The sequence below is a fragment of the Trichomycterus rosablanca genome, chromosome 15 (genome assembly GCF_030014385.1).
Source record: "Trichomycterus rosablanca isolate fTriRos1 chromosome 15, fTriRos1.hap1, whole genome shotgun sequence".
Lineage (NCBI taxonomy): Eukaryota > Metazoa > Chordata > Actinopteri > Siluriformes > Trichomycteridae > Trichomycterus > Trichomycterus rosablanca.
In genome coordinates this window covers 30,723,126-30,739,370 of record NC_086002.1, presented here as the reverse complement: position 1 = coordinate 30,739,370, position 16,245 = coordinate 30,723,126, and the positions used below count along the sequence as shown (strand labels likewise).

Sequence of the window (16,245 nt, the reverse complement as noted above, 5' to 3'; positions counted from 1 at the left end):
CACTCCTGACCTGTCCCCAATAGAGAACGTGTTGGGGTTGTACAAGAGCTGCTCTCAGAAGTCGTGGGGTCAACAAGTATGATCAACAGAAAAAGGGGAAGGTCAGACAGGTAACATGAACAGGAACCGGGGAAGGTCAGACAGGTGACAGGTAACATCAACAAGTAAGATCAATAGGAAACAAACAGGTTACATAAACAGACAATCAGGGGAAAATCTATTGGTTGAGCCATTAGGGAAACATCTGGGGCAGTTCCCTTCAGCTCAACCAGGAGTCGCCAAAGCCTCCCTGAGACACCTGACAGATTAAGTTTTCCCATTACTTTATTGAGTTGTGTAACGTGTTGTGTTGGTGGAATTTTTGTCCTAGATAAATAATTTATGGACATTGTTGTCAAAATATCCAGATAAACACGAGTTTAGGTCCAAAGTCTCACACAATAAAACTGATAAGTTATTAGTTATGTATTAAAGATACAGAGACTTAAGCGTATCTTGAAAACGCTCAGTGCCTGAAGTCCACACAGCGCAGAAGGACCAACACTTGTGGTCAACATCAAACCATTGGAGAAATCTGTGCAATATGTTAACACTCATATTGCTTCTTTGTACTCTGGCTGGTAAGTGTTTTTATTTTATTTTTATTTATTCATTGTTTTACCACCTCAATATTCAGCATGAGTTTCTTACATTTGATGTCAGACAGGATGAATCTGAGATATTTCATGTTTCATTTATTAATAAACATCCATTCCTGCATTAAAAAAAGTTGGGGCGGTAAAGCATTTACCACTTTGTAATGTCGTCGTTCCTTTTCACCACACTTAAAAGACATTTTGGCACCGAGGAGACCGAGTGATTCAGTGTTTCAGCTTTTATTTTGTCTCGTTAGTGAATGGTTTAATGATATTATGTACTGTAGAGGGAGAACATGCAAATCCCTTCCCATCTTTCTTTGAGGTTCATTGTTTTTAAACAAACTTCAGATCCTCTGATCATCTTTACACATCAGAGACTCAGCCTTTCCTGGATGCTGCTTTTGTACCAAACGATGATTACAATCACCTGTTGACATCACATCATTATTTAGTGTTTTCACCTCATTACTAGCCCTAAATTGCCCCCGTCCCAATTTTTTTGAAAAGTGTTGCAGGCCTGAAATGCAGGAATGAAGTTGACCAAATAAAAGTCAAAGTAAATGTAAGAAACTCTGTGTTTTTTATTTTTTGCATTGTTCATGCTGTCCCAACTTTTTCTGATTTGGGGTTGTATATATTTGCTGGCTATTGTTTTACACAAACCCCATTTCCAGAAAAGTTGGGACAATGTGCACCGCAATCGCCCCTTGTGTCCCCCACAAACACTGCATTTTAGTCTCTCTACTCTGCTCGGTACAATCTGGTCCCACTGTGGTTTACAAGATGTTCGCGTACAAGTTCTTTTAATTAGTATCATTCTTCTGTGCGACCCATTTTTTTTCGGATCAGGGTTTGAAAACACCCTGTTGTAAACCACAGTGGGACCAGATTGTAAAGAGAGTAAAATGCATCAATTTTGTTGCCTGGGTTGTGCTGTAACTTAATCGTTCTATGTTGTTTTCACTTGGTTTTGCTCCTGTCCCAACTTTTTTGGAGTGTGTGTCAGGCATGGAACTGTAAGTGTGTAAACAATGAAGTCGATTAGTGTAAATGTTTGAAATCTTTACTTTTATCATTAGAATTAACAAACAGATTCGTTTTTTATTGCGTTTTACAGCACGTCCCAACTTTTATTGGAACTGGCTCTGTACAATGGCTATGAACCATTTATAATTATTATCATCCTGTGTTTTAGGTCTTGGTGCAAGACCTTTGCGATATGATGCGCTACAGATCCAAACTCATGGATGGGACATTAGCGCCCCAAATATGGTCCAAGGTAAAACCCACCTGTTTTCTCCTCACCTGTGTCTGGAACCGTTAGAGATCTGTGTGGTTACACTATATGGACAGAAGTATTCGGACATCTGACCATGAGATGATCAGCTAGAACAGGAAAGTGCCTGTCGTGGTTGAAACACATGAATTCGACAATTAGAAGTGGCGTCCCAATAATTCTGTCCATATAGTGTGAGCATCATCTTCGTCTCCATAACCAGACTACAAGATCTGTCTCATTTATTTTAGGTGACCCTGTCTGGGAGGCAGTTCTCCGCCCGGTGAAAACAGCACCAATGACAAAGGACCGTCCGAACCAGATCAACATTCCCATCGATCGCAGACAAGGCGCAGACCCGTCTAGACGCCTTGCCGTGGACCTGAACCCCGGTGCGTCATACATAGTAACGTCTTGGTACTTCGGTTTCAATTCAGTTTACCATTGATTCGACTAACTGTACGATTTATTTCTACAATCCAGAGTTCAGACAGGGTACGCAGGATTCTCGCGCCACTCTCGTGGACGTCCGGACCGGCTTGCGGTTGGCTCAGGTGTCCGAGATGCAGAGGAAAGCAAACGGTAAGCCTATCAGGCTTTGTTAGTTACTCAGATATCTGTGGAAATGGGTGGATTGCAGTATAATGCCTACCTGCAATGCCGTTAATAGCTGATTAGGGTATAGAGATGCACTTGACTTCTAGTGTTGGTTATTTTAATCGTGGAACTCTCGGGCCCTCTTCCTTTTCCCTTTTCTGTCCCTTGGTTAAGCATCCTGCATATTGGGGTCATTCTTAAATGTTATATAGGGCTGGGTATAGGGCTACCCCTGGCGCCTCTGAGGTGAGGTGCGACCCGCCCCATTGCGGTAAGCAACTAGAAAATTGATTTGCAAAGTGATGGCACAGTGGAAGAGATTCCCTGGAGTGTTGCTAAGCAGTTGCTGTGGTTGCCTAAGCAGTTTTAGGTTGTATTATAGTATCTTGATATGGTTACTAGGGTGTTGCTAGGTGGTCCATATGATATCCCAGGTGGTTTTCATGGTTGGCCAGGTCTTGACATTATGTATCTGATTGTTGCTAGGGTGTTGCCATGTGGTTGCTGTGGTATCTCAGACAGTTGCTAGAATATTGATATGTATTGTAGTTGATATTGGGTTTCAGGTGGTTGCTAGAGCATGTTTAGATGATAACTTTATGATTGCACCGGTGTTCCAGGTGGTTTCTAGGGCGTTGCTTTGGTATGGTATCTCAGGTGGTTGTGAGGGTGTGGCAAAAAGGTTGGTGTAGCATTTTAAGTGGCTACTATGATGTTTCTAGGTGATTGAAATGGAGTATACGGTGCTGTGGTGTTCCATATGTTGGTTAGGGCATTGATGGATGTTTCCTGTGGTATCCAGGTGGTTGTGAGAGTGTCGCAAAGAGGTTGGTATAGCATTTTAAGTGGCTACTATGATGTTTCTAGGTGACTAAAAAAAGAGTATAGGGTGCTGTGGTGTTCCATATGTTGGTTGGTGCATTGATATCCAGGTGGTTGCTAGGGTGTTGCTAAGCGGTTGCTCTCCTTTGGCACCTTTGGCAGTTTTTGAGTCAAATTCTGGTCCATTCTTGCTCGATTCAGGTCACCTGATTCTCCTCTTGATGATGCGCCTTACATTTTCAATCGCTGACAAATCTGGACTGCAGGCAGGCCACTCGAGCACACGCTTGACCAGTACTAGGTGTCACTATGCTGTGGAATTGTTTTCTAATGCTAGTTTCTCCTCAGTGGACGGGTTCAGACAAGGTACCGAGTACAGTACGGCAACCTTGATGGAACTCAGAAAGGCTCAGATGATGAGAAGCGAAGATGCCGAGGTCAGTTCCTCGGTTCATCCGGAGATGCGCAGACAAGGCACCGAACCATCTAGACGTTTCCTTGTTGACCTCAACACCGGCTTGCTGAAGGAGCACCTCAGCGAGATGGACAGGAGGGTCGGAGGCTGTAAGTCTTCCAACGTCTATCAAACTTGATTGTTCTCTTCTACTAAGAGTTTTACCTAAACCAGACGTCTCTCTACAGTCTACAATGCTGCATCCAATCCTGGGTTCAGACAGGGGACTCAGAACTCTCAGGCAACTCTGGTGGATCTCCAGACCGGGTTGCAGCTGCCTAAGGTGTCAGAGATGCAGAGGCAAGCAAACGGTGAGTGTCCATCAAACAACCGGGTGGTAGTGTTGGTGCCAGACAACTTCTTGAGTTTCGTTTGACTCCTTAAGTAATGCCATTGAGTGCACTGGCTCCGGAGATTCTGGATACCCTCTGGACCCAACACAACCCTCATTTATCAATCTGTTTGACCACTGCAATTGTCTCTTTAGTGGACAGGTTCAGACAAGGCACCGAGAACAGTAAGGCAACTCTGGTGGAACTCAGAAGAGCTCAGATCATGAGGGACCTGAAGAGAACCGAAGCTTCTAAAGATGAAACGACCCACAAAGCAGTCGCTCCCGAGTTGCGCAGACAAGGCACCGAACCGTCTAGACGTTTCCTTGTTGACCTCAACACTGGCTTGCTGAAGGAGCACCTCAGCGAGATGGACAGGAGAGTCGGAGGCTGTAAGTCTTCCAACGTCTATCAAACTTGATTGTTCTCTTGTACAAAGAGTTTTACCTACACTAGATACACGTCTCTCTACAGTCTACAATCCTGCAGCCAATCCTGGGTTCAGACAGGGGACTCAGAACTCTCAGGCAACTCTGGTGGATCTCCAGACTGGATTGCAGTTGCCTAAGGTGTCAGAGATGCAGAGGCAAGCAAACGGTGAGTGTCCATCAAACAACCGGGTGGTAGTGTTGGTGCCAGACAACTCCTTGGTTGAGAGAAACCTTGAGTTTCCTTTGACTCCCTAAGTAATGCCATCGAGTGCTCTGGCTCCGGTGCTTCTGGATACCCTCTGGACCCAAGACAACCCTCATTTATCAATCTGTTTGATCACTGCAATGTTCTCTTTAGTGGACAGGTTCAGACAAGGCACCGAGAACAGTAAGGCAACTCTGGTGGAACTCAGAAGAGCTCAGATCATGAGGGACCTGAAGAGAACCGAAGCTTCTAAAGATGAAACGACCCACAAAGCAGTCGCTCCCGAGTTGCGCAGACAAGGCACCGAACCGTCTAGACGTTTCCTTGTTGACCTCAACACTGGCTTGCTGAAGGAGCACCTCAGCGAGATGGACAGGAGAGTCGGAGGCTGTAAGTCTTCCAACGTCTATCAAACTTGATTGTTCTCTTGTACAAAGAGTTTTACCTACACTAGATACACGTCTCTCTACAGTCTACAATCCTGCAGCCAATCCTGGGTTCAGACAGGGGACTCAGAACTCTCAGGCAACTCTGGTGGATCTCCAGACTGGATTGCAGTTGCCTAAGGTGTCAGAGATGCAGAGGCAAGCAAACGGTGAGTGTCCATCAAACAACCGGGTGGTAGTGTTGGTGCCAGACAACTCCTTGGTTGAGAGAAACCTTGAGTTTCCTTTGACTCCCTAAGTAATGCCATCGAGTGCTCTGGCTCCGGTGCTTCTGGATACCCTCTGGACCCAAGACAACCCTCATTTATCAATCTGTTTGACCACTGCAATGTTCTCTTTAGTGGACAGGTTCAGACAAGGCACCGAGAACAGTAAGGCAACTCTGGTGGAACTCAGAAAGGATCAGATCATGATGGACCTGAAGAGTATCGAAGCTGTAAAGGATGAACTGACCCACAAGGCAGACCACAACACCTTCACCTTGAAGGACTCGGCTAATGATGGTACGTACTTGTTTTAGCAAAACAGTTTCGGTGTATTTAGAACGAATTAAGCAGCGTATCCGTTCTTCACCGCAGTAGAACTTCCAGAGTTCGGACGTAGCCTTGAATATCGACACGCTCAACACCGAGACGCCGCGGAAACTCAGGAAACGAACGAAGGTAAGCAAAGCATTGTAATATTTATTTTAAATACATTTTAAAGCGATCGTTTGCTGTTTAACTGATCCACTGCTATATATTTTTTCAGTGGATATTTCGCTGCCCGGTGAAGAGTACCGACGCGGTTTGGAGTACAGATATGCTAATATAATCGACAAGCACTTTGAGGCTCCTGCTAAGCAAAGTAAGTAAGAACAACACATTGCCATTTTTGTTTTACCAAACTGGAATACTAAAATAGCTAAATATAGGGTTGCACTATATGGACAGAAGTATTGGGACACCCCTTTCACCCAAAACAGTTGCTAAAATGCTTCCAACTTGGCAGCAACAGTTAAGAGAAAGTGGGATTTAAGTGGTTGGCCATGTTATGTTTGTTGATGCCATATACAGCTCCTTGTTTCTACACTCACTGTCCATTTTATCAGCTCCACTTATCATGTAGAAGCACTTTGTAGTTCTACAATTACTGACTGTAGTCCATCTATTTCTCTGTATGCTTTGTTAGCCCCCTTTCATGCTGTTCTTCAATGGTCAGGACCCCCACAGGACCACCACAGAGCAGGTATTATTTAGGTGGTGGATGATTCTCAGTACTGCAGTGACACTGACATGGTGGTGGTGTGTTAGTGTGTGTTGTGCTGGTATGAGTGGATCAGAGTTTTTAAACACCCCACTGTCACGGCTGGACTGAGAATAGTCCACCAACCAAAAACATCCAGCCAACAGCGCCCCGTCTGCCCCGTTGCCAGCGTCCGGTGACCACTGATGAAGGTCTAGAAGATGACCGACTCAAACAGCAGCAACAGATGAGATAAGCGATCATCTCTGACTTTACATCTACAAGGTGGACCAAGTAGGTAGGAGTGTCTAATAGAGTGGACAGTGAATGGACACGGTATTTAAAAACTCCCCTCATACCAGCACAACACACACTAACACACCACCACCATGTCAGTGTCAGTGCAGTGCTGAGAATGATCCACCACCTAAATAATACCTGCTCTGTAGTGGTCCGGTGGGGGTCCTGACCATTGAAGAACAGCATGGACTACAGTCAGTAATTGTAGAACTACAAAGTGCTTCTATATGGTAAGTGGAGCTGATAAAATGGACAGTGAGTGTAGAAACAAGGAGGTGGTTTTAATGTTATGGCTGATCAGTGTAGTTTCATTGGAATCTACCAGTCTGGGAAGGGTTAGCTCCAGTGAACCACACTGAGAGCCATTATCCAGAAATGGAGAAAACCATTGAACAAGTGGTGAACCTTCCCAAGAGTGGCCAGCCTTCCAAAATTTCACCAAGAATGCATCAACAAGTCATCCAGGAGGTCAGAAAAGAAACCAAACAAACATCTAAGGGACTGCAGGTCTCACTTGCCTCAGTTAAGATCAATGTACACGATTCCACAATGGAAAAACACTGGGCAGCAATGGAATCCATGGAAGAGCTTGTCTTCCATTTGTTAGATGACCCACAAGACGTTTTGGGATACCATTCTGTGGACTGATGAGTCAAAGCTGGTACTCTTTGAAAGACCTCTTTGGGGGTCAGTACAACATGGTGGTGGTAGTGTTATGATCCTGGTCCACTTTGCGTCCGCATAAGTGATGGAACCACATATTGTGCTCTCTTATCGGAAGATCCTGAAGGAGAACGTACACCAGTTTACCAGTTCATGACCCAAAGCTCAAGTGCAGTTGGGTTATGCAGCAGTGACGAGTCAAAGTCTTGACCTAAATTCCTTTGAGATGCTGGGGCAAGACCTCAAACGGGAAGTTCATGCTGGAAAACCCTCCAATGTAGTTGTTCCTACCAAGGGTGGCACAACCAGGTATTAGATTTAGGGGGCAATTACTTTTCTGCATGGGTGATATAGCTTTTGAATACATATATATCTTTAGTATCTTCAATGCTGAAATTAGTTGGGTTAGGGTTTGGGTTAGGGTTAGGGTTTGGGTTAGGGTCTAAAGCATTTAAATGCGACAAATGAGCAAAAATAGAAGAAATGTGGTACAAATCTCTTGATGTCTCTGTTTTTCAAAGGTACGAGGATTTCTTCCTGCCATGGACAGGTCATCGAAGGCAAATGCTACGTTTTCAACCCAAAATTACTCTCCTTCAGTGAAGCCGAGGTACACCACCATTTCTTTCCAACAAAAAATAAGCTGTCTATACAGTAACACATATATTGTTTACATCATGTGTCCTTAATCTGCAGGCATCCTGTAAGCAATTCTCCTCCCTCGGACACTTGGCGTCCGTGCCGAGTTCAGAAATCCATAAACGACTTGTTGGCTTGGTGACCGGTAGCGCCAGTGACCTGGTGTTGACCTGGGTCGGAGGCTTCGTGAAGGTGAGCGTTTATGTTGGCAGCTAATTGAGAAGGTTCAGTTACTCGATAGTTGCTGAGGGGCAAGTCAGGGCTGAACATCTCGGCACCCTAGCAACTGGGCGCCCCCTAGCTGGCACAATCTGCAGTGCCTGCAGCGGAAAGACCGGACTAAAAAGGACCCTGGTTAGTAGCCCTACTGTAGGTGCCTGTATAGAAATGGAGGAACGGGGAGATCAGTGTGTGACTCCCCTGCGCAAGACTGGCCAGCTGTGGGAGACTAATCGGCTAAAGCAGAGTGTATATATATATATATACATATATATATATTAGGGCTGTCAAACGATTAAAATTTTTAATCGCGATTAATCTCAGAATTTCATATAGTTAATCGCGATTAATCGCATTAAAAAAAATCTGTGTAAATGTTATAGAAAACAAGGATTTTTAAGTGAAATGTTACAATTAAAATGGTGAACACATTTTATGCTAAATGTACTGATGTTAAAAACTGCTGGGACAAGAGAAAACTGTAAGGGAGTTTATTCACTCACATACTAGGCAGTAATATTATCCAATGGTTTGATGGACGTTTCTACACGAAGTGAGTGTGTTTTGACCCTTTGGGGCTTCCATAGCTCATGGACAACGTGCTTGACTCAGCTGTCCGGTATTCTTTACCGTAACAGAATAAGTTAATAAAGTGTTCTGCTCCCGACAACTTGTGAATATAGCGTGTATTTATTTCTTTATTATGCAAGTGCAAATGCTACGACGCTCTTTTACATTTTGTTAACAAACCGCAAATGAAAAACGGTGGCAAGTCCGACATTAAAACGTTTGTTCTACCAGTCAAGTCTCAACATGAACTAGAAATTGCGTTAATGGCACTATTTTTTTTAATCGCGTTAAATTAAGATTGCGTTAATGCGTTATTATCGCGTTAACTTCGACAGCCCTAATATATATATATATATATATATATATATATATATATATATATATATATATATATATATATATATATATACTGTGTATATATATATATATATATATATATATATATATATATATATATATATATATATATATATACAGTATATTTACAGTGTATCACAAAAGTGAGTACACCCCTCACATTTCTGCAGATATTTAAGTATATCTTTTCATGGGACAACACTGACAAAATGACACTTTGACACAATGAAAAGTAGTCTGTGTGCAGCTTATATAACAGTGTAAATTTATTCTTCCCTCAAAATAACTCAATATACAGCCATTCATGTCTAAACCACCGGCAACAAAAGTGAGTACACCCCTAAGAGACTACACCCCTAAATGTCCAAATTGAGCACTGCTTGTCATTTTCCCTCCAAAATGTCATGTGATTTGTTAGTGTTACTAGGTCTCAGGTGTGCATAGGGAGCAGGTGTGTTCAATTTAGTAGTACAGCTCTCACACTCTCTCATACTGGTCACTGAAAGTTCCAACATGGCACCTCAAGGAAGCCTCTTCTGAAGTCTCTACACAAGAAAGCCCGCAAACAGTTTGCTGAAGACATGTCAACAAAGGACATGGATTACTGGAACCATGTCCTATGGTCTGATGAGACCAAGATTAATTTGTTTGGTTCAGATGGTCTCAAGCATGTGTGGCGGCAATTAGGTGAGGAGTACAAAGATAAGTGTGTCATGCCTACAGTCAAGCATGGTGGTGGGAATGCCATGGTCTGGGGCTGCATGAGTGCAGCAGGTGTTGGGGAGTTACATTTCATTGAGGGACACATGAACTCCAATATGTACTGTGAAATACTGAAGCAGAGCATGATCCCCTCCCTCCGGAAACTGGGTCGCAGGGCAGTGTTCCAGCATGATAATGACCCCAAACACACCTCTAAGACGACCACTGCTTTATTGAAGAGGCTGAGGGTAAAGGTGATGGACTGGTCAAGCATGTCTCCAGACCTAAACCCAATAGAACATCTTTGGGGCATCCTCAAGCGGAAGGTGGAGGAGCGCAAAGTCTCGAATATCCGCCAGCTCCGTGATGTCGTCATGGAGGAGTGGAAAAGCATTCCAGTGGCAACCTGTGAAGCTCTGGTAAACTCCATGCCCAGGAGAGTTAAGGCAGTTCTGGGAAATAATGGTGGCCACACAAAATATTGACACTTCAAGAACTTTCACTAAGGGGTGTACTCACTTTTGTTGCTGGTGGTTTAGACATTAATGGCTGTATATTGAGTTATTTTGAGGGAAGAATAAATTTACACTGTTATATAAGCTGCACACAGACTACTTTTCATTGTGTCAAAGTGTCATTTTGTCAGTGTTGTCCCATGAAAAGATATACTTAAATATCTGCAGAAATGTGAGGGGTGTACTCACTTTTGTGATACACTATATATATATATATTAGGGCTGTCGAAGTTAACGCGATAATAACGCATTAACGCAATCTCAATTTAACGAGATTAAAAAAAATAGTGCCGTTAACGCACTAATTACATTACGAGATTTTTTCACTTCTAAAACTAAAGCAATTCATTTTTCACCCACGGGAGACAGATTGAATTATTCTCACTGACCACACTCACACGCACGTTTAATGTTCTTTAGTTCCGTTTGACAAAAAAACCCCTTAAAAATAGAGCTAACAGCGAAGATAAACCGGTTACAAAAGCAGCGACCGCTGTTTGTGTTCAATTCTCTGTTCACAGTGTCGATACAAGTGATTCAAGAATCGATTCATTGTAAGCGCAGCGTAAATTTCTTTTCTCAGTCATCTCTCCGTGTTTACTGTTATAATAAATGATGCGGTTGTAAATAAACACCAAATACTACAGAACATTTTGTGTGACTCGCTTACATTATAAAGCTCAGGCTTAATTATACTGGTTATTACCACAGAGCGGGAGTCGACTCAGAGTCGTTTACGATTTACCGAGGTGAACCACGAACGTGCTGATAGAATCGGCTCAGATGGGATCGGACTGTATTATCTTTTTAAAGTAAATATTTCAATCAGCAGAATCGCATCGCATGTATGATGTGCACAACGTTAATTACGTGCGTTTATTAATGAACGTTTACGTTAGCTTGTCAGAAGCTTTCTCAATAATGTCTGTGCGGTGTTTTTTTTTTTACAATTAGTGATGGCAAGCAACTGTTCCACTGCACTATTTTACACTAAAAACTAAACAATTCCATAATGCTCCAGATTGCATCATTCTAAATAGGTATCGGCGAGTACAAAAATACATGTACTTGTACTCGGTTGGGAAAAAATGGTATCGATGCATCCCTAGTGAAAACACACTCACTTTGTGTAGAAACGTCCATCAAACCATTGTCACGATACAACCACAGAAAAGTCTGTTACAATAACTGCGCATCTGACATATATACGAAGTCAAGGGTCTCTGCTGGATAGTATTACTGCCTAATATGTGAGTGAATAAAACTCCCTTACAGTTTTCTCTTGTCCCAGCAGTTTTTAACATAAGTACATTTAGCATAAATATGTTCACCATTTTAATTGTAACATTTCACTTAAAAATCCTTGTTTTCTATAACATTTACACATATTTTTTTTAATGCGATTAATCGCGATTAACTATGTAAAATTCAGAGATTAATCGCGATTAAAATTTTTAATCGTTTGACAGCCCTAATATATATATATATATATATATATATATATATATATATATATATATATATATATACACAGTGGGGGAAATAAGTATTTGATCCCCTGCTGATTTTGTAAGTTTACCCCCTTACAAAGACTTGAACAGTCTATAATTTTTATGGAAGGTTTATTTTAACAGTGAGAGACAGAATATCAACAAAAAATCCAGAAAAAAAACATTAAATAAAAGTTATAAATTAATTTGTATTTAATTAAGGGAAATAAGTATTTGATCCCCTACCAACCAGCAAGAATTCTGACCCCCACAGACCGGTTATGTGCCCATGAGGCACACAAATTATTCCTGTCCCTGTATAAAAGACTCCTGTCACAGAATCAGTTTCTTCCGTTCAAATCTCTAGACCACCATGGGCAAGACCAAAGAGCTATCAAAGGACGTCAGGGACAAGATTGTAGACCTGCACAAGGCTGGAATGGGCTACAAGACCATCAGCAAGAAGCTTGGTGAGAAAGAGACCACTGTTGGCACGATAATTTGAAAATGGAAGAAATACAAGATCACAGTTAATCACCCTCACTCTGGAGCTCCATGCAAGATCTCACCTGGTGGGGTAAGAATGATTCTGAGAAAGGTGAGGTCAGTCCAGAATTACACGGGAGGAGCTTGTCAATGATCTCAAGGGAGCTGGGAGCAGAGAAATGCTGGATATGACCCCAAGAACACCATCCCCACCGGGCATTTCTTTGCCTCCAAACACGGCGAGTGGAGATGATGCCAAAGAGCTCAATTTTGGTCTCATCTGACCATATCACATTCTCCCAAGCTTTCTCTGAATCATTCAGGTGTTCATTGGCAAACTTCAGACGGGCCTGTACATGAGCCTTCTTGAGCAGAGGGACTTTGCGGGCACTGCAGGATCTCAATCCATTACGGCGAAGTGTGTTACTAATGGTTTTCTTGGTGACTGTGCTCCCAGCTCCCTTGAGATCATTGACAAGCTCCTCCCGTGTAATTCTGGACTGACCTCACCTTTCTCAGAATCATTCTTACCCCACCAGGTGAGATCTTGCATGGAGCTCCAGAGTGAGGGTGATCGACTGTGATCTTGTATTTCTTCCATTTTCGAATGATCGCACCAACAGTGGTCTCTTTCTCACCAAGCTTCTTGCTGATGGTCTTGTAGCCCATTCCAGCCTTGTGCAGGTCTACAATCTTGTCCCTGACGTCCTTTGATCTTTGGTCTTGCCCATGGTGGTCGAGAGATTTGAACGGAAGAAACTGATTCTGTGACAGGAGTCTTTTAAACAGGGACAGGACTAATTTCTGTGCCTCATGGGCACATAACCGGTCTGTGGGGGTCAGAATTCTTGCTGGTTGGTAGGGGATCAAATACTTATTTCCCTTAATTAAATACAAATTCATTTATAACTTTTATTTAATGTTTTTTTTCTGGATTTTTTGTTGATATTCTGTCTCTCTCTGTTAAAATAAACCTTCCATAAAAATTATAGACTGTTCAAGTCTTTGAAAGGGGGTAAACTTACAAAATCAGCAGGGGATCAAATACTTATTTGCCCCACTGTGTATATATATATATATATATATATATATATATATATATACACACACACACACACACACACACACACACACACCGACTAGGCATAACATTATGACCTCTGACAGGTGAAGTGAATAACACTGATTGTCTCTTTACCAAGGTACCTGTTAGTAAGTGGAATAATATGATCCACCACCTAAATAATACCTGCTCTGTGGTGGTCCTGTGGGGGTCCTGACCATTGAAGAACAGGGTGAAAGCAGGCTAAAAAAGTATGTAGAGAAACAGATGGACGACAGTCAGTAATTGTAGAACTACAAAGTGATAAAATGGACATTGAGTGTAGAAACAAGGAGGTTGTTTTAATGTTATATAAAGAACCCACATTGGCCACTCACTCGGTATTTGTTCTACGCCTTCCGTTTAGGATCACCAGTTTCAGTGGACCGATGCCAGCGGATGGGGGTACAGCGACTGGATGCCAGGCCACCCTAACATACAGGAACACAAGGAGTTATGTGTGGAGATGTTCAAAATGGGTAAGGATCGTTTTATACCTTGGTATTGTGCTTAACGTAGACCAGATGTCTACTGCGAATATGGACAAATAGTATTGGGATGCCCTTTGTAATTATTGAATCCATGTGTTCCAGTCAGAGTCTTCCAAAATATGCTTATAAATGTATGAATATGCTATTACTATCACTACAAATAACAATAAGAAGAAGATAAATAACAATAAGATCTAAATTGTTGTTCTTTGTCTCGTCCATGTCTAACAGATGAGAGTTGGTGGACAGCAGTCGACTGTAGCCTGAAGAGAGCTTCCATATGTTCATACCCCATGAAAGCCTAAAGCAGATATCTTCGATTAATGATTTAAAGATTAATAAATAAGTAAATAAAACTATGGTCTGATCTTAACAGCAATAAAGAGTGTTTACTGACTCGTGAAGACATATCTTGTGGTCTGATGATTTCGCTATCGCTTGTGGACTTTCACCCGCTAACCATAAAAGACCCGGCGAGGAACTTTTAGCATGGTCAGCCTGTTCCAAAATAAAAGATAACACGCCAGGGATAAAGACACTATCCGATAAGGAATTCTGTATTTATCAGTGTTGTGAAACATCAACTTTGGACTAATGCTGCGGTGGATGAGTCCGTCAGCGATAATCTGGAATTAGCTCCACACCTAGGAGACCAATACACATTGTTTACATATTTATACATTTATTACCTACTTAAATGTGGACACCTAATAATAAAAACAAATAATAATAATTGTCATTTTTTTTCTTCCAGAAATCGATCAAAAACAGTCAATGATTCGTTCACGCTGCATCCACGCAATTAGTTGTCGAGTGTCGATTCACTCAAGTGAACCGATTCCTCCAAACTCCCCGTATTATAAAGTGAAAGCCAAAGAGTCATTTTAAGTGTCGATTCTATGTTAAAGTATCACTTAAGTAAACCGATTCCTCCAAACTGCCCGTATAATACAGTGAAAGCCAAGGAGACATTTTTAGTGTCAACTCTGTGTAAAGTATCACTTAAGATATACTTTATTTGTCATATATACATATACATTAAGCGAACCAATTCCTCCGAACTGCCCATATTATAGAGTGAAAGCCAAAGAGTCAATTTAAATGTCAATTCTGAGCCAAACTATCACCTAAGTTAACCGATTCCTCCGAACTGCCGGTATTATAGAGTGGAAGCCAAAGAGTCATTTCAAGTGTCGATTCTATGTTAAAGTATCATTTAAGCGAACCGATTCCTCCGAACTGCTCCGTATTATAGAGTGAAAGCCAAAGAGACATTTCAAGTTTCGATTCTGTGTTAAAGTATCATTTAAGCGAACCGATTCCTCCTACCTGCCCGGTATTATACAGTGAAAGCCAAAGAGTCATTTCAAGTGTCGAATTTGAGCCAAAGTATCACTTAAGCGAACCGATTCCTCCAAACTGCTCCGTATTATAGAGTGAAAGCCAAAGAGACATTTCAAGTGTCGGTTCTGTGTTAAAGTATCACTTAAGCGAACCGATTCCTCCGAAATGCTCGTATAGAGTGGAAGCCAAAGAGTCATTTCAAGTGTCGATTCTGTGTTAAAGTATCATTTAAGCGAACCGATTCCTCCGAACTGCTCCGTATTATACAGTGAAAGCCAAAGAGTCAATTTAAATGTCGATTCTGAGCCAAAGTGTTACTTAAGCGAACCGATTCCTCCAAACTGCCCCGTATAGAGTGGAAGCCAAAGAGTCATTTCAATTGTCGATTCTGTGTTAAAGTATCATTTAAGCGAACCGATTCCTCCGAACTGCTCCGTATTATACAGTGAAAGCCAAAGAGTCAATTTAAATGTCGATTCTGAGCCAAAGTGTTACTTAAGCGAACCGATTCCTCCAAACTGCCCCGTATAGAGTGAAAGCCAAAGAGACATTTCAAGTTTCGATTCTGTGTTAAAGTATCATTTAAGCGAACCGATTCCTCCTACCTGCCCGGTATTATACAGTGAAAGCCAAAGAGTCATTTCAAGTGTCGAATTTGAGCCAAAGTATCACTTAAGCGAACCGATTCCTCCAAACTGCTCCGTATTATAGAGTGAAAGCCAAAGAGACATTTCAATTGTCGATTCTGTGTTAAAGTATCACTTAAGCAAACCGATTCCTCCAAAATGCCCCGTTTTATAGAGTGGAAGCCAAAGAGTCATTTCAATTGTCGATTCTGTGTTAAAGTATCACTTAAGCAAACCGATTCCTCCTAGCTGCCCCGTGTTATAGAGCAAAAGGCAAACATTCATTATCAGTTCAAATCATAAACAGAAGCATCAA

General features: G+C 41.9%; 1 protein-coding gene and 1 pseudogene across 2 annotated transcripts; both read left to right on the top strand.

Moving 5' to 3' along the window:
• LOC134328691 (NACHT, LRR and PYD domains-containing protein 3-like) overlaps positions 1-16,245 on the top strand; it is a 1,194,473-nt pseudogene that overhangs the window by 449,508 nt on the left and 728,720 nt on the right.
• On the top strand, positions 3,763-14,360 carry wu:fa56d06 (uncharacterized protein LOC795664 homolog). Of its 2 annotated transcripts, none has more exons than XM_063010611.1 (13): positions 3,763-3,897; positions 3,976-4,098; positions 4,275-4,511; positions 4,594-4,716; positions 4,909-5,145; positions 5,228-5,350; positions 5,543-5,704; positions 5,783-5,863; positions 5,952-6,047; positions 7,910-7,998; positions 8,085-8,219; positions 13,836-13,947; positions 14,191-14,360. In XM_063010611.1, exons 1-13 carry the CDS (start codon positions 3,795-3,797, stop codon positions 14,262-14,264), a joined length of 1,695 nt encoding a protein of 564 aa, XP_062866681.1. In that variant the 5' UTR covers positions 3,763-3,794; the 3' UTR covers positions 14,265-14,360. The 2 variants fall into 2 exon arrangements, with proteins under 2 accessions (XP_062866681.1, XP_062866680.1); XM_063010610.1 differs by having other exon boundaries at positions 5,780-5,863.